Here is a 23,309-nt window from a genome sequence, read left to right as displayed (position 1 = left end):
GGGGGGGGGCTACCATCCCCAGGGAGGGCCCGTAACCACCTCAGCAATTTCCAGAGAAAAGAGTGGGGACACTACTCACCACACCTTGGCATTAGGCGGGCATTACTTCTGGCAGTCCACTGCACCATCTTGGAATCCGTGGTGACAGCGCCGGAGAATGAAGCCACCTCTAGAGACATTTCACCAGAATCTCTTTTTGCAGAAAACTTGTGTGGAATGTGCAAAGGGAACCGCCTCGAAGGTAGACACCATCAGGCCAAACACATGCATGTAAGCCTGGAGGGTTGACCGTCTGCTGGACAACAGAAGCTGAATTGCCTCCTGCAATTTCTGGAGTTTTCCAGAGGAAGCAACACTCTGGCTGAGGCCGAATCCACCCAGATAATCCAGTTTTGTGGAAGCAACCAGAGGAGACTCCTAAAGGTCCAGAATCCCACCGAACTCCCTCAGAGATTGCAGAATAATCTCCAAGGTGTCCCATCAGAGCATGTGGAGACTTTGCTCGCAGAAGATTGTCTAGGTACCCCAGTACCATGATACCCCGCTAACGCAACAATGCTAGCACTGCAGCCAACACTTTGTGAGGACGCAGGAGCGGAGGCGAGACCAAAGGTAAACAACACAAACTCATAAGTCTCCTCACCCACGGCAAAGTGAATGAAGCGCTGGTGACCAGCACATATTGGAATGTGAAGGTAGGCATTCTTGATGTCGACAGAAGCGAGAAAATCCCCCAGATATGGGGACGCCACTACAGTGCGGATGGACTCCATTCGGAAATTCTGTACCTGCACAAGGCAGTTTAGCGCCTTGAGTTCCAGAATTAGACGTACCTTGCCTTCCTTCCAGGGAACTGTAAACAGGTTTTAGTAAAACTCCTGAAAACATTCTGAAGCCGGAACAGGACAATCTCACATGAACAAAATAACAATGATAGGAAAAAATCTATTTAAAAGGGAAAAAAAAATCCAGGACCAGAGATCCCAGCAAGGAACTAGGTCCCCTCTCCTGAATAGGCAGCAAAAAAACAGAGTGCCAATAGCTGAGTGTGGGTGTATACCCCCTGGGACTGGCCATAGGCATAGTCAGGCTTTTTCCTGCCTAGTGCCCTACTCCTGTCGGGGGCAGTATAACCCAACAGTTAAGAAGAATCAGGAGCGGTGTCTGTCAATGAACTAAAGAGAAACAGATGTTTTATGAGCTGCATGTGTAGGAGGCCTATATCTAATTTCCTGATTGCACAGTACAGAACAGACACTTCTTTACATCACTACATTTGGATCATATGCAGCTACCTTCAGATGACTGGACACTGGCAAAAAAAGAAAGGCTGCATTCACATCCCCCTATTATTCCATTTTACTCCCAGTTAGCCTCAGTTGATGGACCTCTTCTCAATAATAAGAGAAGCCTACCTTTTTATGGATATTTTTTCTCTCTCATATACTCTGGAATGTTTATTCCAAGATGATTCCTATATCACTTGGCTGCGCTATAGCCACTGAGCCTTTTTACACAGCTTCTGGATTTATGGACCTCTACAGAACCTATGGAAATCATACCCAGACCCCACCTGGTAAAGGATGAGGGGCCAACCTGTAATGTTGCTTTGCAATGGACCTCTAGCAAGCATTGCAAAATGTGGAGTTAACCGCAGAGATCTTTACAGGTCCAAATATATGGTCTGCCTGGTGCAGGGCCCAGCCCCCTGGAAGGTTATGCCCACTGTGGAGGGCATAGCCAGGAAGGGGTAAATCCTCCTTATTCCTGCTACTGACATGGTAGGTACAGGGCAGAAGCCTCTTAGGCTTCCTTCATACAGGCAGACCGATGGCGTCCACCTGTCAGTTTTTTAAGCGGATCCGATCAGACCCCCTTTTGGATATAAATGGATAGGCGGTATATTTATATCCAACCGCCCATAGAGGCGAACAGGCTGTGTCCGCTCGGCATAAGCTTAGTGGACACGGACAAGCTATCCATCTGCTTAGCAGTAATCAGCTGACAGATTACCTTATAGGGGGAGAAAAGGCCTCTGTCCACCTTGGAAAGCCTATTTTGCCTTGGGACAGATCTGGTGTGGAACAACAACTGGCCTGGAGTACAACTAGGGACAAATCTCAGCCTTGGCTGTTCTGTTTCAAAGACCTTTGGCCCCACACTCCAGTTAGGCTTTTGCCCAGGGAGTACATCACATCTCCCCCTCCCTGTTTGTTCCCTGTATCCTCAGATCTCAATCGGATTTTCTTGGCCCTTCAGGAGCCTCCCTTTTAGCCTATCAGAGATATTTGCTTGAGTGACCTTACTTGTAGGTTGGCGCTTCCTGTGGCTATTGCCTGCAAGGAGAGTCTCTGAGTTAGAAGGATCTTTAGAGATCAGATCAATTTTATTTGGAGAGTCAAAAGGGATCTGATAAGTAGCAAATCCGGTTTAAGAAATTTTAGATTATCTTTGACCTTTTCCCCGTATTACACCTGCACAATCCTTCAGTAATGTATATCTAAGTCTTCTGGCAGCACCTGCAGGAGGAAAGAATGTAGGACAGGCCTGAGGTGGCCCATCTATATTTAGCCAACTATAGCCGCATCGGATTAATCAAGGATTACGCCTGGAGACAATGAACGAGCACTGCTCTCATTATGTCATATGTGTCGACCTGCAGCAGACATCTCCTATACAGCGAGAGGGAACATGCAGTGACATTGCTAGGTGGCTCCCAGGGGCCAGGGCCTAATGGATAAAAGGAAGTGAAAGGTGCGAATCTAGTCTAATGAAGTGACTAGCTGGGGACTAACTGGCTCCTGCAGCATCTTGTAATAAAGTGGAATTATACCTGAACATTTAAATAAAAAATGCAAGTAGAGACAATAGTAGTCTCTTCTGTCATAAACCCTTCTTTCTGCCTGTTAGTGTTTGTGTACACTGAGCCACAAATGTGCAGATCAGCGTACATGTGCAGCACGTCTCTGTGCTATGATGATGATTGACTTCAGTGCATGTGAGCAGCAGTGACATCAACGTGGCCTGGCCAATCAAGCAGCCAAGAGAGGGAAGATGGAAGCACTTGCAACAGGCGTGTTAACACTGCATAACGGGGGGGACTCTTGCTTGCTAAGTCTGCCATATGTGCTAATATGTGGTGCATACATGCACATTACAACTATAAGCTCCTTTCTTTTTTTTTTTTTTTTTCGGCAGAGATTTAATTGTATACTAAAGGAAACTAGAGTATATTTCCAGTGTTAGATTTTCCTTCCCTTAATTCCCTGTGACGAAGGTCATCAGAACTAATATACTGAAGAGGGAGAATCTTCCAACTGGGACACTGTCATCAATAAAAATCATTATGCATTTTGAAATCCACCTTGGGCTACCCGCACAACTCCCTATAAAAACTTGAATGATGCCATACACCTAGTATCTTTATTGTAGGAATATTAACCAATCCAAGTCAATGGAGGAGTTACTTACTGCACAGACTGAGAAGATTTTGGGTCAGGGCACAGGATGTAAACACCCTGGGAGGCTGCTGTCATCATGGAGAGGTAAATAAGTATCTGGGTGTAGGGGTTCCTGGTTAGATCAGATTAGCGGGCTGGGGAAGGTATGTGTGTGTAAAGCGAAGTTGTTCTTCCAGTACTGAATATTAAAATGTGCCATTTGTGAGCAAAGATAAAACCCATTTCAGTCTGCAGAAGTGTACAAGAACAAGTGCAAAGACCGTACTGGGCTTAACTAGAAGGAAGCCCAGAACGTACAAAAAACTCAATATCATGGAAGCACCCTGTAATAAGCATTTCTAAATCAAAATTTGATAGAACTATTGCAAATATAATAAAAAAAATCAGTTTGAAAACATAAAAAAAAAAAAAAATTGTTATGGTTTCCCTCTAAAGTGAGCCTGTCAGGACAGAAGTAAAGCAGCAGCCATTGCCAGCTTGTTTTTAAACATGCTTGAGGATCGAACATACTGACACTTTGCTGGCTGCGTGTCTGTTATAGGTCAGTGCCTCAATGAGCTACAGAGCAAGGCAAATTATGGTCTTATACACAATATAATTTATCCACTCCAGTTTAGAACATTGCTTCTACAGTGGAGAAAATAAATATTTGATCCACTGCAGATTTTGTAAGTTTGCCCACTTACAAAGAAATTAAGGGTCTATCATTTTTATCATAGTTGTATTTTAAATGATAGAGACAGCATATCAACCAAAAATCCAGAAAAAACACATAAAACAATTATTATAAATTAAGTTGCAGTTCAGGGAGTAGAATAAGTATTTGATTCTGAAGCAAAACATGACTTAGTACTTGGTGGAGAAACCCTTGTTGGCAAGCACATGGGTAAGACGTTCCTTGTAGTTGGTTACAAGGTATGCACACCTCTCAGGAGGGATTTTGGTCCACTCTTCTTTACAGATCTTCTCTAAATTCTTAAGGTTTCTTGGCTGTCTCTTGGCAACTTGAAGTTTCAGCTCCAGCCATAAATTTTCTAAAGGATGAAGGTCTGGAGACTGACTAGGCAACTCCATGACCTTAATGTGCTTCTTCTTGAGCCGCTCCTTTGTTGCTTTGGCGGTATGTTTTGGGTCCTATTTATGCTGGAAGACCCATCCACGACCCATCTTTAGTGTTCTGGCAGAGGAAAGAAGGTTCTAATCTAAGATATTACAATACATGGCCCCCTTCATTGGCCCGTCAATGTAGCAAAGTCGGTCTGTAGCTTTAGTAGAGAAACAGCCCCAAAGCATCATGTTTCCACCTCCGTGCTTGACTATAGGGATAGTGTACTTAAGGTCATAGTGAGCATTTTTCTTCCTTCAAACACAGCGAGTCAAGTTAATGGAAAAGAGCTAAATTTTGGTCTCATCTGACCACAGCATTTTCTCCCAATCCTTCTCTAAATCATTTAGATGTTCATTGGCATGACTGTACATTTGCCATCTTGAGGAGGGAGACTTCGCTATGTTTGGAGGAAGAAAAATGCTGACTATGACCCTAAGAACACCATCCCTACAGTCAAGCACGGAGGTGCAAACATCATGCTTTGGGGCTGTTTCTCTGCTAAAGGCACAAACCGACTTTTGGTTCATTGAGAACCAATGTATTGTAAAATCTTGGATGAGAACTTTCTTTCCTCAGCCAGAACACTGAAGATGGGTCATGGATGAGTCTTCCAGCATTAGCATGACCATGACCAAAAACAAGAAGCCAAGGCAACAAAGGTTTGGCTCATGAAAAAGCACGGAGTGGCCTAGCGATTTTCCAGACCTTAATCCTATGGAAAATTTATGGAGGGAGCTGAAACTTTGAGTTGCCATGCGACAGCTAAGAAATCTTAAGGATTTAGAGAAGATCTTTAAAGAAGAGTGGACCAAAATCCCTCCTGAGATGTGTGCAAACAAGGTCACCTACTACAATAAACGTTTTACCTCTTTACCTCTGTGCTTGTCAACAAGGGTTTCTCCACCAAGTGCCAAGCCATGTTTTGCTAGGAAAACAAATCCTTATTCTACTCACTGAACTGCAACTCAATTTATAACATTTGCATCATGTGTTTTTCTGGATTTTTTGTTGATCTTCTGTCTCTATCATTTAAAATACACCCATTATAAAAATTGTAAACCTTATAAGTTCTTTGTAAGTGGGCAAACTTACAAAATCTGCAGGGGATCAAATTATTATTTTCCCCACTGAATATATGAAGTCCAGATATATTTATCTAAATTAAAGTGGTTGTAAAGCCTCAAGGTTTTTCACCCTAATGCTTTCGATGCATTAAGGTAAAAAACCATCTGTGCTGCTGGATCCGATCCAGCAATGTGCATGAGCGCAGTGGCTCCAGACGCTGTCTCTCTTCTCCATGGACAGATTTATAGCAGCAGGAGCCACTAGCTCCCTCTGCTGCCAATCAAATCCAGTGACACGGGAGCGGGGGATGAGACGCAGCAGCGGGACTGAGGAGGGAGCCCACATGGGTGCCCCCAGGGAAAGTGGCTTTCTATGGGGCACCTGATGAAGAGGAGGGGCCTGAAGCACCGGCGGGGCACCCCAGAAGAGGATCAGAGCTGCTCTGTGCAAAACGATTGCACAGAGTAGGTAAGTATAGACAGGTTTGTTAGTGTTAATGAAAAAAAATAAATAAAAAGAGGTTTACAACCCCTTTAATAACAAAGTGTATAAAAAGATAGAATCAGATGAAATAAGGAGACTTACTCATAGAAGTGACACTTGGAGATCGACAAGAAAGCACAGTCGCGATTAGCTTTAATGGTAAATATCAGGGGCTCTCCAGTTAAGACAGCCAGCTGTCCCACCAACTCTCCCGGGTGTGTGATAAAAAGACAGGTCTCTTCCTCCCTGTCAATCTTCCTCTGGTAGACATGGAGGAGGCCGGAGATGACAAACCGGATGTTGACATCCTAACAGAAAATCACAACAAGAATATGAAATTGTTTCAAACATTTGAATTCAACAAGTCAAACTAAAGTCGCAACTTATTTTGTGTTTAGATAGAGCCAGATAGGTTAGAGCGTCTGTCAGATTTTCATTTTCCTGTGTGTCCCGATTGGGAAAATTCATGTCACTTCCTGTCAAAAACTGAATTTTTGTAAAATCTTACCTGTAAAATTCATTTCTCTGAGTCCTCCGACAGTCGCCGCCACTTCATATTCGTCACTAATGGGGTTATTGACCTTTGCTCTGCAGGAGTAGCTAGGCAACAGAATATATTAATATCAAAGCTTTTAGCATATCCCACCCACAGGGGATAGTCCCCTCAGTCAATACCTCCCTGCTTCCTGCATTCCCAACTCAGTTTCAGTAGCATAGCAGTAGAGTACATAAACAAACCCCAAAAGAGGGGCGGGGGCGGCGACTGTCGGAGGACCCAGAGAAAGGAATTTTACAGGTAAGATTTTACAAAAATTCCGTTTTCTCTTACGTCCTCCGACAGTCGCCGCCACTTCATATTCGTCACTAATGGGGACGTCCCATAGCAGTGTAGACATGAGGGGTGGGAAAAAAGCAGCCGCGCCTAAAGCAATGCAGTATCCACATCAGAGAAAGGAACCTTACCAAAGTAAGAGAACCAACTGGGCAACAGGAAAAACGTGCTCAACAGGAGCAACAACCCAGGAAAGAACAAGTAACCTAGGGGTAAAAACACCCCAACAGCCAAGGACCCACACAAGGGACCCTAAGGCACAGCCGCACTAAGAACTTTACGGCCAAAGGAAGCATCTGCCGATGCCTGAACATCCACTTTATAAAATTTGGAGAAGGTGTGAACGGACGACCAAGTCGCCGCCTTACACACCTGGGCCACAGAAGCCTGATGACGATAGGCCCAAGACGTACTTAGAGACCTGGTAGAGTGCGCCTTCACAGGGAAAGGAGGAACCTTCCCCCTCAAAGCATAGGCTTGCACAATGGTCTGTCTGATCCATTTGGCGCTGGTCGCAGCCGACGCCGCCATGCCCTTCCGAGGTCCCTCAGGAAGGACAAAGAGAGAATCCGACTTGCGAAAGGATTTAGTCGATGACAGGTAAACCCTGATCGCCCTAACAACATCCAAGGAATGCAACGCCACCTCCATCGGATGCTTAGGCTTCGCGCAAAGCGAAGGCAGGACAATATCCTCATTGAGGTGAAATTCCGAAGTTCCTCTTCGGAAGAAAAGACGGGTTAGGTCGCAAGACCACTTTATCCAAGTGAATCACCAAATACGGAGATTTGCAGGACAAGGCCGCCAGCTCCGACACTCTGCGAGCCGAAGTGATCGCCACCAAGAAGGCAACCTTCTTGGACAACAGAGACAACGAGATCTCCCTGATCTTTTCAAAAGGAGCATGTTGCAACACGGACAGAACAAGGTTCAAATCCCATGGAGGCAAAGGCTCCCTCCTAAAGGGGCCAAATGTCGTACCCCCTGAACAAAGGTGCTAACCAATGAATTAGACGCCACAGGGCGTTGAAAAAGAACGGCCAGCGCAGAAATCTGACCCTTAATTGTGGCCAGCGCCAAACGCTGGTCCACTCCAGTTTGGAGGAAAGCCAACACTCTCGACACCGAGTATGAGCGAGGGGAATACCCCCTGGACTCACACCAGGCAAAGTATGCCTTCCAAGTACGGTAGTAAATCTTCCCCGAAGAGGCCTTCCTAGCCTTGATCAAAGTGGGAATGACCTCAGGGGAAAGACCCCTATCCTTCAGGACCTGGTTTTCAACAGCCAGGCCGTTAAAGCCAGCGACTGTAAAGCAGGATGGAATATCGGTCCTTGAGACAGGAGATCTTCTCGAAGAGGTAGACGCCACGGAGCGTCGATCGCCAGATTCACGAGGTCTGCGTACCAAGACCGGCGAGGCCAGTCCGGTGCCACCAGAATCACCGTGTGCGGTTCCGAGGCCAACCTGCGAAGGAGCCTGGACAGCAGCTGAATCGGTGGAAAGGCATACATCAGGCGATACTGATGCCAGGGCGCCACTAACGCGTCTGAGGCGTCTGCCCGAGGATCGCGCGTTCTTGCCACGAACCTTTCCACCTTGTTGTTTAGACGAGACGTGAACAGGTCCACATCTGGGGACCCCCACTTCGCGCACAACATCTGGAAGACATCCGGGTGAAGGGCCACCGCTGTGGCATTGTCCATCTGTACCCGAACTGGACGGCCCTGAAGCCTGTCCGTCCAGTGCAGAAGACAGAGATTTATCGCTCGCAATTCCAGAATGTTGATCGGAAGGGAGGATTCCTCCTCCGACCAAGTTCCCTGGGCGGACAGAACGCCCAGAACACCACCCCAGCCCGACAGGCTGGCATCCGTGGTGATCAGCGTCCATGACAAAGGACGAAAGGACTTGCCCTCCGACACCGCCGGGGACTGGAGCCACCACAAAAGACCCCTGCGGGTGAGGCGGCTCAGCGAAATCCGCAGATCCAGAGATTGCGGACGCCCGTCCCACTTGGCCAGGACCTCCGCCTGAAGATCCCGCGTGTGAAACTGGGCGAAGGGAATCGCCTCGAAAGCCGAAACCATCAATCCCAGACACCTCATACACGTCCGGAGGGACGAGCACCGATTGTCCCTGAGGGACCTGACTTCGCACCGAAGTGTCCGAAGCTTGTCTTCCGGCAGGAAGACCTTCGCTTGAACAGAGTTCAGTATCATCCCCAGGTAGGGAAGACGAACCGACGGACACAACGTTGACTTTGGAAAATTTATCGTCCAACCGAACTCCTGCAGAGTCTGCATCGTGATGGACAGGACGTTCACCAGGCCCTGACTGGTCGCTGACCGAATCAGGATATCGTCCAGATACCCCAGGACAGAAATGCCCTGGGCTTTCAATAAAGCCAGAACCGGCGCAAGCACCTTGGTGAAACCCCCCGGAGCCGAAGCGAGACCAAAGGGCAACGCCACGAATTGGTAATGATCCTCCGCAATGGCGAATCGAAGGTACCTCTGGTGACCCTCGAAAATGGGGATGTGAAGGTACGCATCCTTCAAGTCGATGGAGGCCATGAATTCCCCCCGGAACCAGGGCAGCCACCACTGAGCGCAAGGATTCCATGCAGAACTTGCGAACCTCCACAAAGCGGTTCAGAGCTTTCAAGTCCAGAATCGGACGTACCTTGCCCTCCCTTTCTGGGCACAGTGAACAGATTGGAATAGAACCCCCGAAATCTGTCCCGATGAGGCACCGGGACCACCACTCCCTGGGCCCGCAGGTCCCGCACCGCCAGGTGCAGATCCTGCAATCGCTCCGGAGTCAGCTGAAGGTTCGAGGGGAAAAATCTGCCCACCGGCCGAGAGAGAAACTCGATCTTGTATCCAGATGGAACGATTTCCTGAACCCACCTGTCCCGAATGCGGTCCAGCCAGGGTTGAAGAAAACCGAGCAAACGTCCCCCCACCCCAGAGCCGGGTGAGGGCGTCCCTTCAGGCCGTATTGTTATGGGCAGCAGACCCGGACTGGCCGGACTTCTGCCTACCCGCCCACGGCTTCTTCTGGGAGCCCTATCCCTTGAAGGGCTTGCCCTTATAGTGCGACCGAAAGGCACGAAAGGACCCCTGAGAGGGTCTAAACGAGGTATTCTTCTTACCACGAACAAACTTATTCTTGTGAGTTTGGGGCAAGAGAGTGCTCTTACCCCCGGAAATTCCCTTTATCAGAGTATCCAAGGAATCGCCAAAAAGGCGAGATCCCGCGTAGGGCAAATTAGCCAAAGTCTTGCGAGAAGACTGGTCAACAGACCAACATTTCAGCCATATCAGGCGACGGTTCAATACCGCCACACTAGAAAGACGCGCAGCCAAAGGGACCATATCTAAGTCCGCATCACACAAATACATGACACCCTGATGAATTTGATCCACCATAGCCAAAGTTGTCGGCGGGGCAGAGTCAGCCACCAGGGTGCGCCTGAGCACCTGCGTCCAATCCGCAATAGCTTGGGCTGCCATAATGGAAGCAAAAATAGGCTTCAGCATAGAACCAGCAACCGTATAAGCATGACGGGCCAGAGACTCCAGTCTCCTGTCCGTCGGGTCCCGGAACACCGGGGTATCCTCAGCAGGGATCGCAGTGGATTTATTCAAAATGGCCACCGCGTGATCCACTTGAGGCGGCACAGACCAACGCTCATCAGTGGCGGGTGTAAATGGATAACGCAGCTTGAACCTACTCGGCACAGCAAAAGGCTTCTTTAAATTGCGCCATTGCTCATCAACAGCGCGCTGAAATTCCGTAGAGCAAGGAAAAACCTGCGATGTTTTGCGCTCTCTTTGCGTCCCATAAGAGGACATCAAAACTGAAGGACATGGCTCATCCTGTAAATGCAGCGTTTGCTTGATAGAAGCAACCAACTCATCCATGAGTGCAAGCTCTTCAGACGAGCCAGGGGGAGAATTATCAACCCCTTCCACCTCAGCCTCCCCGTCAGACCCCACAAGGTCTAGAGATCGCCCTCTGAATCAGAGGAAATAGACACTCTGGGCCGTTTTGTGGATCGATCAGCCACCAGCATCTGCACCTGAGCAGCTAAGTTTGCCACAATAGTGGCCAGATCAGCCCCCTCAGGGGAAGCAGCAGCCCCTTGGCCCCCCACCAAGGTGGGAGGAAACTTGCAATCCTGAGAATCCATGCCCCAGCAAGATAAGGAAGAAAGGGGTACTGCCCCTTTAAGATCGCGGCGAGCGTAGCCCACCGCACCCACTGAATACACCGACCCCCACAGGGACAAGAAACTGGGCAAGGAATACAGGAAAAATGGGAAGATAAAAACCTGGAGAGATCACACAGGCTGCTGCCACCGATTGCTGTCCCAGAGCAAAAGGAAGTGATGCAAGACTGACCGCCCCTATGAAGCCCATGCAAGGCTACACAAACATGGCCGCTCGGCTGAGGATTCCTTGGGCAAATAGAAAATGGCGCCGACATGTGGCCTGATCGATCGCCGCCAAAATGGCGGCGTTTGGCGCCAAAACGCCGTGCATTACCACACAGGACCGGCCACCATGATTCTGCCGCAAAAAAATGGCGGGTCGCCGCAGAGATCGCCGCACAACATGCCCAAAATCTGACTGCTTCATGCTTACACCCAGCAGAGCGGGAGAGCCCCCCCCCCCTCACAGCCCACACACAGGCAGCAAGTCCACACAGGAACTGACAGGGAGCACAGCAGCCACACAGACATGCAGGGTCACACAGTCCCAGACTGACACCCAAATAGACAGGTCCCCACATAGAGTCACACTTACCAGTCCGGATGGCGTGGGGAACCTGCTCCAGCGACCAAACCGCTGCACTGAGGACAGGGAGTGTCGCAAGCATGACGCAGTGGAACTGCGGTGCGAAACCGCAATGGCGTCCAGTGAGGTAGCCACCTCACCGATAGCATCCCTGCAGCGAACAGGGATGGGTCGTTCAATGTGCCAGGGCAAAACCTAAGCTGAACGCTCGATGGCAGGCTGGGAAGCCCCTGGCCCTGAGCCCTGGGATCCAGGGTGGCCAGACTGAGACCCAGCTCCGCACGATCATCTTCATCCGAAGAAGCTAACTAATGCTGAAAATCAACAGCTAGTAAAAGAAAGAGAGAAAATAAAATCAAAAAGAGAATAGAGGCTGAGACAGAGAGCCCCAGCACAGGAACAGCCAACCTACTCCTAAGCTAGGCATTAGAAACTGAGTTGGGAATGCAGGAAGCAGGGAGGTATTGACTGAGGGGACCACAACCCTGGGGGTGGGATATGCTAAAAGCTTTGATATTAATATATTCTGTTGCCTAGCTACTCCTGCGGAGCAAAGGTCAATAACCCCATTAGTGACGAATATGAAGTGGCGGCGACTGTCGGAGGACGTAAGAGAAAAACATTTTTAATCGTGTGGGGAAGGGTAAGAACCTATGACAATATTTTCATTGTTGCCCATGTCTTCCTGCCCTTGTAACAAGAGACCCCCCTTCTAGGTGTCACAGGTGCAGGAAGTCAAGAAAAAATCTCCCCAGTGGGGTTCCAAACGGATGAAAATAACCTTATAGAAAATGTACCCTTCCCCCAAATATTAGACAAAATTAAAAAATTGTGGCTGGAGTGAGGGTTTAAATCTACACACACAAAAGGGAGGTGTGGCACACAAAAGCCTAAAATCTTCTTATACCAGCTTTCACCAGCATTACACTACTACATTCCTATGGACAGGCCTTGTATTCCATGCCCATGTAAGTAGAAGTAGAACCAGGGTGTATATAGCACACTGGAATATACTGTATATACATTATGGGCTCCCTTTTTCTATCCATTCATTAATGCAACAGCAGTTATGGGGCTGGAACTTAGCCCTTAAATCATGCAGCATTGCCAAGTAGTTAATATGCTGCTATACCAAACATTACAAATAGAAGAATGCACAACCTGAACAGCTTTTAATGGGGATTGATCTTTGACAGCAAGTGTAGAGAACACAGCATTTCAGAAATTGCTGACCTCCTGGGAGGTAGACATGCTACAATCTCGATAGTGTCTTCAGAGAATAGCGTAAAAGAAGACATTCAATGGTGGAATGTTTGGGTGGAAATAACTTATTAGTGAGAGGTAAGAGAGAAATGAAGAGTCTTGTACAAGAAAGTCCACATCTGCACAAATAACCATTTCTCACAGCATTGCTGTGCGGATGTCCAGCTCTGAACACACAACACCAGGGGCCTTGAAGAGGGTGGGCTAAGGCTGCAGAAGACCATCCACAGTGGCATTTCCATCAGCTAGAAGAGGGAAAAGAGGCTGTGTACAGGACACCAGGGATGGGTTCTGAACAGGAGATATGTTTTCCCATTATTTGGGACGTGTTCCCTTTAAGGGGGATGACTTGCATGCATTTTTTTAGCAGTCATCCATGCAGGGTGTGGGGTTCAGGGTAGTCCAGTTGGAGAGAATAGGGCTGATTTACAGTTCTCTCAGGACTGGTAAGTCCTCATTTGGGACCTGGAATTCAGAGAGATGCTGGATAGGAAAGAACCTTGAAACCCTAAATACAGGGACTTTTGGTCCTAACACCGAAGGGGTTATGCCATATGCAAGGGAGTCTTGAAAGGCAGTAGGAAGGAAGCACACTTCTCTGTGAGGGATTGCGAAGTGGTTCACAGCTGTGAGGGAGTAAACTCTTGAGACTGAGACACTGTTTTGCTGACCACCTGCAGACAGGAAACCTCAAACCCTAGTGTGGAGGTGCTACAGTGGTGGTGAGTCATTCTCATCTTTTTCATTATACCAGAGTTACAGACTATTTACACTTGTTTGTGGAAAAAAGCCAATTTTGTTTTCTTCTTTGGTAAGTTCAATAAAGACTATTGCTTTTACAAGTGGTTGGCGGTGAACCCAAGTTCCCATAACAAAACTGGAGCTTGGATGTTGGCAATCCAGCCATACACGCCATCTGAGGTGAAACTGACATTTAAAGGGCCAGCGCCCATTTTGCATGTCCTAGGTCAGAACAGCAGAGGCGCTGAACACATCTGAAGGCAATATGAAGGAGATTGTAAGGTAATTAGCACAGGCCAGAGTACAAGCCCAGATGAGCCTCGAGGAAGCAATGGTTCTGGCCTGAGGACCAGTGGGTCAGCCTCATTGCCCTGTTCATATCAGGGAACCCACAGAAGTCCTGCTATGGCAGCTAAAGTCAAGGATTATAGAAAAAAAAACCACGGGACAGATTTTAGCCCACCTTAGGGTGACTGTGGCTGTTTGCGCACAAAGAAAGCATTGCTGGTATTCTTCTGGTCAGTCACTGCGGTCCCAAATGCAAGACCTGTTGCAGCTAGCCATCAAGTGGCTATAGCTGGAGAAAGTGAGGAGAGCACAGATTGTGGAACGGGTTGTCGTTGACCACTACCTCTGGTCGCTACCTAATAAGCTACAGCATTGGGTCAGCCACGGAGAACCCCAGATGATGGACCTCTTGGTTGTTATGGGGAGGGGGGGTAATACACAGTGGCGAGGGAACTGCTAGGACCCCCTAAGTCCAGAGGAGCCTTACCAAGGAGGAAAGCCATGCCAGCACCAAAACTGGTCACCAGCACTCAGGAGAGCCAGGGAGTGAACAACCCTGTGACCCAGAGTTCTGATCTATTGCCCCATGCAAGATGAGCCCATGGAGAAGCTGTTCTGCTATGCTCAGTGGGTCTGTGCTACCCACTTGGATCTGATGGAGGGGAAGTGTGTTAACCAACTCCATGCCCGAGTGCCACTGGACTCTGGCAATATGGTGACTGTGGTTCATACTAGGGTGGTTGGGAAAGTGGGCCTCTAACAACTCTGAGGGTGGTGTGTACACATGCGGACAGCAGGGAGTACACACTGGTGCCAGTGACACCTACTAAAGCTTGTGGCACAGTTACCCAGGAGATCAAGGTAGTGACCAACCTAATACATCAGCCCTCAAATTCTCCACTCGCCTGCTCGCATTTTGCAAGTGGAAAATGATTGAGGACGAGTATGGGGCTGCCTCAGGAACTGTTCTCCCAGCTTTTGCCCAGGGGAAGAGAGAGGAGAGGAAGAGGAAAGCCAGCCGGATAATCACAGAGCGGGGATCGCCCAGCTGTAACAGCTTTCATTTGAATTGCTGGGTGCTCGCTGTCACACCCAGCACCGCCACCTGGCTGGCTCCTTTGATAGAGAGGAACACCGGTCCCATGCCGGGACGTGTGACGTTTTTCATAGGAGCCAATCCAAAAGGCGGGACTGTGTGTGTGAAGGCGAGCGTCCGGCAATTCAAATGAAAGCTGTTACAGCGGGGCGATCCCCGCTCTGATTGTCCGGCTGGCTTTCCTCTTCCTCTCCTCTCTCTTCCCCTGCACTGGTCAGGCTGCATTGATGGGCAGAGGTGAGGCTGCATTGAAGGGCACAGGTGAGGTTGCATTGACTGGCACATTTGAGGCTGCACTGAGGGGCACATTTGAGGCTGCACTGAGGGGCACATTTGAGGCTGCACTGAGGGGCACATTTGAGGCTGCACTGAGGGGCACATTTGAGGCTGCACTGAGGGGCACATTTGAGGCTGCACTGAGGGGCACACGTTAGGCAGAATTGTTGGGCACAGGTGAGGCAGCATTGATGGGCATTGATCAGGCTGCATTGATGGGCACTGGTGAAGCTGCATCCATGGGCACTGGTGAGGCTGCATCCATGGGCACTGGTGAGGCTGCATCCATGGGCACTGGTGAGACTGCATCCATGGGCACTGGTGAGACTGCATCCATGGGCACTGGTGAGGCTGCATCCATGGGCACTGGTGAGGCTGCATCCATGGGCACTGGTGAGCTTCACTGATGATGCTGCACTGATGGGCACTGACAGGCTGCAATGATGGGCACTGATAATGCTGCACTGATGGGCACTAATACATTTATTACTATTTATTTTTGTAACTTCTGCATTCATGCAAAAACATGTAATTGTGTAATTTTATGAGATAATTTATGAGGGCCTGTTTAGGGGCGGGGCAGGGTAGGGTAGGGGGTTACTGGTGGCGAGTAAGACTTAAGGCCTGGCTAGTAGCTCAGACTTTAAATTTTAAACCCTGTCAAACATGACAGCATAATGGGACAAGACAGCTGTTTTTTTTTTGTGGAGCTTTGGGACTATGCAAGCAGAGGACTGTCTGGACATTGTAACCATTCTGCTTCCTTTGAAGGGCTTGACGATTTGACTCTAAAAAGTGCTGAGGAGGTTGTCTCTGTGGCAGAGGGTCTTCAGGCTAAGAGACACCTGAAAGGGGGGACTCTCCTCTTATGCAGGTTTATGGTTTGGGAGAACATAGTGGAAACCCCCCTATTACAGAATATGCCTGAGGAGGATGAGGGAGAAGGTTCCTTTGCAGCCTGGTTTGTAAGTGCCAAGGGGTGCATTTGGTACCGCCCAAACACAGGACCCCACGTTAAAAAATACCAGGGAATAGGTCATCGTATGGGGTATTACAAGTTCCCAAGGCCCAAAAAAAGGTTTCCCCACTTTTCAGTCAATGATGAGTTGCTATATTGAGTCACTGAAGTCTAGGGTGAGCTGGTTGACCAGTTATTGGTCCCCCAGCCTTTTAGATGTATGGTACTCGACTTGGCTCACAATGAAGCTTTAGTCCTCCTAATGTCCTGGACCTGGGGGCCAAGAAAATCGAGGAATGGATAACGGACCAGTTCTACTAGCCGAGAGGTACTAATTAAATGAAAAAGTATTGTGGTTCATGTCCCACTTGTCAACTAACTGCTCCGGTGTCACATTTTAGGAACTCCTCTGTGTCTCTGCAACAAGGTATCCAGAGGCTTTCTGAGGAAGACCTCAAACGTAATTGCTTGGATCAGTGTTTCTCAACTCCGATCCTCGGGGCACACTAACAGGCCAGGTTTGCAAGAAGACAAATACATCACAGGTGATATAATTTGCTGCTCAGTGATTGCAGTATTCTAGTCTGCATCTCCCCAAGGTAATGCTTAAAATCTGGCCTGTTAGTGTGCCTTGAGGACCCGAGTTGAGAAACACTAGCTTGGATTTTCCTAACAGGTTTACCAGAACCGGGTTCCCTAAAAAATTTTGGACAGACCAAAGCACACTGTTCATGTCAAAGGTGATGGCAGACCTGTTCAAGCTATTTCAAATCAAACAATTGTGTATGTCTGTCTATCACCTGCAGATGGATGGGTTGGTCTGAAGTCTATGCTCAAGAGGGCAGTACAAAAAGACAGAAGTGACAGAGACTGCTTACTCCCTGCACTCATGTTTACCATCATTGGGTCTATTGGGTTTTCCCTGTTTAAATTGGTGTACAGTTGGAGACCATGGGGGTTGCATGACCTGGTAAAAGTAACCAGGGAAAGTGAATCTTCTCCACATAGAACAGCAGTGGAACATATAACCCAGATGAGAGAGAATTACTAAGGTGGTGCCTTAGTCAAGGAGCATTTTACAGAGGGCACAAGAAGCACAGAGAAGGGTGTACAACCAGCCAGCAAAGCTTAGGCTGTTCCAGATTGGGGACCCAGGGGCGATGTCAACCCACAGTTGACAGCAAGTTCTTGGCCATATGGCAAGGGCCATTTGGGGTTAAAAAAAAAAAAAAGGTTGAGTGGTAAAATATAAAGTAAACTAACATGGAAAACAAAAACCATAAAAAATATACCACGTGAACTTAATAAAACCCTGGAAGGACCGAAAGCAGTTAGTTGCCCTGGCTAAGGGTTATTCTAAGCCCTCTGCGGGGGTGGAGGTGAACTTAGTCCCAGTTTCCACCACCCTATCAAAGCCACAACCCATCAGGCAAAAGCGTTTTTTACAAAAGAATAGAGACATCTTTTCCAGACTGTCAAGTCTTACCAAGGTAATTGAGCATGACATTGTTACAGAACCTAATGTAAAAGTCCCAGTAAAGTCCTATCGCATTCCCAAGGCACACCAAAAAGTAGTGTCGGAGGAAGTTCAGAAAATCCTGGAACTTGATATCAGTGAGTAATTGCAAAGACGTGGTCAAGCCAAACTGTGTTGGCACTAAAGCTCAATAGGACTCTTGTGTTTCTTTAATGATTTCAGAAGGCTAAATGAGGTATTGAAGTTCAATGCATATCCAATGCCCTAAGTGGACAAGCCAACTGAGAGATTGGGGTCACTTTAGACCTCACCAAAGGCTACTGGTGGATAACGTTAACTAAGAAAGCCAGGGAAAAGACCCCCCCTCAGCATCGAAAATACACCTCAGTCAATTTGGATGATATTGTCAACTTTAGTTCAGACTGGGAGCCTCATCTTTCCAGAGTTTAGGCAGTGTTGGAATCCCTAAAAAATGAAGGGTTTACCATTAACCTGGAAAAGTGTGCCACTGCAATGAAATGGAGCAAGTACCTAGGGTGCATTATGGGCAGGGTTTGGTGAAACCTCAGATAAACAAGACAGAGGCTATTTAGGCTTTGCCCCACCCGGTCACAAAAAAGCAAGTCTGAGCTTTTCTGGACATAGTTTGATTGTTGGTTGTTCTCAATTTTGCCACTATTGCTGCACCACTGACTGACCTGACAAAGAGTAAAAAGTCAGTCATGGTCAAGTGAAATGATTAGGCTGAAGAGGTTTTTCACATCATTGTGCCAGTATCCAGTGCTGGTTGCTCTAGACTTATGCAAGGAGTTTATTGTCCGAAACGGATACCTTCAGCGAGGGCTTTGGGAGCCATTCTGTTTCAAGAGGTCAGTGATAGATAGATAACCCATGATAAAGCTGCATCGAGCACCGCTCCACCTCTAAGTTTTGAAAATTTAGAGGCCATGTTAAAAGTCTTGCCTCAAACACTTATATACATCAATTTGATATGTGTGTAAAATCCATCAAAATCAATAATGAAATCATTACTATTGACTGCTAGATTGAAGGTGTCTGTATTCCACACTGACCTGGTCTCCTTGTCTGGACAGGACGGTGCCACCTTTGACTTGATGTAAGGTCACTCTTCCATTCAGCAGTAATGGGTCCTATAGTGGGGAAAAAATATCAGCAATTAGAAAGAAACCAGGAAGGAACCAACTCCTCTGCATGTTCCATATATAACACATTCACTAAAGACTATGGAACAAACATATACAGTTAGGCTTTGCTCGTACACATAACCCTGCGACTGAGGTCCATGTTTACCAGCACGGAGATGCACAGGTGTTCCGTGAATCCCTGTGAAGGAAGTCCCATTGCTTTCAATTGGGAAACAGCAGCTGCACAGTCACAGCCCCTGTTCCCAATGCGATATCTGTATCCCAGTTTGACACCTGAATGGATGTCAAACTGGGAGCAGCGGCTATGTCCTTGCAGCCACTGTGTCCCAACAGCAATGGGACAGTCTGCAGGGAGATACACAGAACACATGTACTTCGTTGTGCAGGTAAACACAGCCCTCAACAGCCACGTGGTTAGGTATTCCTGGGGGGGGGGGGGGGGGGGGAACGAGGCCTTACACACTGGATGGGAATGCATATTTATGCCCTGTGCAGATACTTCTGAAGTCAGCTCCATCTCAAGGAGAAAAACAAAAATCAGTTAGCAAACTCAATCCTGGCTGGAATTGGCCTTTAAGAATTGGAAGTTTATTTTTACGAATGTTAATTGAGAAGTAAACCAAGGTAACTTCCTCAACATTGACATATCAAACTGATGGAAACATAAGGAGAAGGCCTAAAATATGCAGAAGTAGCAATGATGTAATAAGTTGTTCGGTCTAAAATGGGTTAAGTTAAAGGGGAACTTCTCTTTTTTATTTATTTATATATTTTTAACATCAGCAGCTACAAATACTGTACCTGTTGAATTCTAAAAATCAGATGTATACCAGTGCCTGGAGTCCAGCACTGTCGTCCTGCAGTCAGTTCATCTTACCACTTTGGGTTCTTGGTACTGTCATCTTGGATTTGGGAGCCTGCTGTGGCTTCCTTAGAACTATAGCCGGCCTTCCACTGCGCATGTACGAGCTCACGCGGCACTTTGTAAATGGTTCTACAGCCTCCTGGGTCATGTGACATGTCCCAGGAGGCTGCAGAAGTGAGGGGGCCGAGTGAGTGGCATCATCCTTGCCTATGTGAGGACTACGCAAGAGCAGATACCAATAAAAATTGGTACTCGCAAAAAAAAAAAAAAAAAACTGTAACCAGTATCCAGCGGTACTTTTTGAGTTAAGTTCCACTTTAAGGCCCCTGTTTCAGACAGGATAAAGTTATAGGTACATGAAGGGATCTGCAGACAAAGGTTATGGTAGTCGTCCAGGTATAGCTAATTAGTATAAATCACTGGAAGATTTACCCCCCTTCATGACCAGGCCATTTTTTGCAATATGGCACTTCTTTACTTTAGCTGACAATTACGCGGTCATGCGATGCTGTACCCAAACAAAATGTATGTCCTTTTTTCCCCATAAATAGAGCTTTTGGCAGTATTTGATTACCACGTTTTTTTTTTTTTTTTTGTGCTACAAACAAAAAAAAAGAAAATATTGAAAAGAAAAAAAGAAAAAAAGAAAAAAAAAAACACAAAATTTTTTCACTTTCTGCTATAAAATATATCCAATAATATAAATGAAAAAATTGAATATCTTCATCAATTTAGGGAAATATGTATTGTGCTACATATTTTTGGTAAAATAGATCCCAATAAGCGTATACTGATTGGTTTGCGCAAATGTTTAACCATCTACAAACTATGGGATAATTTTATTTATTTATTTTTATTAGTAATGGCAGCAATCAGTGACTTAGAGCCCATTCACACAGGGGCGACACGACTTGCCGGGGCGACCTGTGAAGTAGCGGTGCATATCATTGAAGTCAATGCAAGTCGCCTCCAGGTCGCCCCAAAATAGTACAGGACTCTTTTTCTAAGTCGGAGCGACTTGTGTCGCTCCTATTAGAACGGGTCCTGTGCTAATCAATGGCAGGCGACCCACCAAGTCGCCTGACAAGTCGCGCTAGTGTGAATGGGTACTTATAGGGGGCTGCTATTTTGCGGTGGACACTCAGGACTCTAAAGCCCCGTACACACGTACCGATTGTCGGCCGTAAATATTCGGCCGCCGACCGATCGTTGGCTTGTTAGTATGATGCTTCCGACAGCAGACAGCGCATTTTCGGCCGAACAGAATCTGTCGTGCAGACTTTAAAATATTTGTTGGCCGTCACCAGAACGGCCGATTGTTCGCCAGTCAGTACAGATTTCGGCTGACAGACAGCAGATTAGCAAGACTGGGCAAGCTCAGAAAAGAAAAAAGACAAGGAAAGTTAACCATCACATGACATCACTTCTGCAGGTCTTTTGCAGTTTTCAACAGACACGACAGCCCTGGACAAAAGACGGCCGATCGTTCGGCCGACGATCAGTACGTGTGTACGGGGCTTTACAGACACTTTTTGGGGACCAGTGACACTAATACAGTGGGTGCTCACAATATGCGTTGTCACTGTACTAATGACAGTAGATAGGAAGGGGTTAAACATCAGGAGCAATCAAAGGGTTAACTGTGTGCCTAGCCACTGTTTTCTAACTGTGGGAGAGGTGCTTTTACTAGGAGAAGACATTAATCTATGCCCCTGCTTAGCAGAACAGCAATCTGCCTTGTTTACATAGCGTTCTGCCTCTGTACCAAACGATCAGTTTGTGGCGGCGGACATCGGGTCCACTGTGTAGAATTAAAGTGGGAGTGAGCCGCCAGTAGCGCACACTTGCGCTCGATACCTGGAAATGCAGGATCACATATATAGGTGACCCTGTGCGTGCGCACGGTCACCCTGCAGCAGTAAAACTGCTGGATATATAAGATAACTAATAAGGATTATTTTGGGAATGTACAAAAGCGGGAGCGAGCCACCAGTAGCGCACACTTGCGCTCGATACCTGAAAATGCAGGATCACATATATAGGTGACTCTGTGCGGCACGGTCACCCTGCAGTAGTAAAACTGCTGGATATATAGGATAACTAATAAGGATTATTTTGGGAATGTACAGCAGGAAGGTTGTAGAGCTAAGAAGAGGATACTGGAGCTGCAAAAGCGAAGAAAAGACAAGAAACAAAAGTAAGGGGAGGGGGGGAGGATCAGAAATAGGGGTTAAGGAAAGAAAATGGAAAGGGAGAGGCCCCCAGCCCACTATGAAATAAAATTGACAACAGAGATTCAACAAAAAGCCAAGGCTGTGAAATGAGGAGTAAGTTAGCATGGGTATCAGGATTGCCATTTTTAACCACTTTGCCGCTGCTCACTAGAGCTCTACTGCGGCAAAGTGGCTCTTGTAGGTCTGACGACGTAGACTTACGTCGCCAGACACTCCCCGCTCTCGGCGCTGCGTGCGCGCCGCCGGAGGCTCGCTCCCGCTGTATTCAGTCACAGCGGGAGTCGGGCCAGGGGAGGAGCAGCGGCAATCGCAGCTGCTCTTCCCAGATCGTCGGGGAATCGAGTCTGGAGATCCGCCCGCTTGTGTAAACAAAGCGGGCGGATCTCCTAAGTGACAGGCAGGGTCAGATTGCAGGGTTCAGCATAGCTGAACCTGCGATCTGTCCTTGTGTCACATAGTCACCTCCCCCCACACGTCAGTAAGAACCAGGCATACATTAACCCCTCCCTCGCCAATAAAATTAACCCCTTCCCTGCCGGTGTCATTTTTACAGTAACAGTGCATATTTATAGCACTGATTACAGTAGTAATGTCACTGATAACCCCAAAAGTGTCAGGACTCAGAACAGATCAAGGGCAAAGAAAACCGCTCCGGTGATGCAGTAATCCCAAAAACATCCAAGAACAGGTGCAGGCAAGGATCCGCAATCCAGACAATAGTTGTGTGTAAGGAGAAAAAGCCGCACTCCGAGTTGAAGATGAAGATGAATAAAAATCAGTTTATTTGTATCAAAAAAATGATAAAAACATCTCAAAGTACATCCATAATAGCCAGAGACACAGGGGGGGTGCACAGCGGTTGACGCGTTTCACGGAAAACGTCCACTTAGTCGTAACCATGCACATACATGAACAGACATTGCTTAAATTCTCCATTTGTGAATTAAGTGTGGACAACTTGCAGCTGTGTGTTCAATCAGCGTTGATCCTGGATGGGCCCGGGAAGTGCTAGTCACTATTTAAGCAATGTCTGTTCATGTATGTGCATGGTTACGACTAAGCGGACGTTTTCCGTGAAACACGTCAACCGATGTGCACCCCCCCTGTGTCTCTGGCTATTATGGATGTACTTTGAGATGTTTTTATCATTTTTTTGATACAAATAAACAGATTTTTATTCATCTTCATCCT

The 23,309-nt window shown here is 47.4% G+C and overlaps 1 protein-coding gene across 1 annotated transcript in view; it reads right to left on the bottom strand.

The window, feature by feature from the left end:
* The window catches only part of PNPLA7 (patatin like domain 7, lysophospholipase), a 733,226-nt gene that overhangs the window by 385,049 nt on the left and 324,868 nt on the right, over positions 1–23,309 (bottom strand). The window contains exons 16-17 of the mRNA XM_082263919.1: positions 18,927–19,004; positions 6,220–6,425 (exon numbers count right to left, since the gene is read on the bottom strand). Coding sequence (XP_082120045.1) covers positions 6,220–6,425; positions 18,927–19,004 — 284 coding nt within the window. The remainder of the gene's footprint in view (positions 1–6,219; positions 6,426–18,926; positions 19,005–23,309) is intronic.

This window comes from Pelophylax lessonae (assembly GCF_965119305.1).
Source record: "Pelophylax lessonae genome assembly, chromosome: 7".
In the NCBI taxonomy this organism is placed as follows: Eukaryota; Metazoa; Chordata; class Amphibia; order Anura; family Ranidae; genus Pelophylax; species Pelophylax lessonae.
The sequence above is the reverse complement of the archived record's forward strand: the minus strand, read 5'-3'. Positions and strand labels throughout refer to the sequence as shown.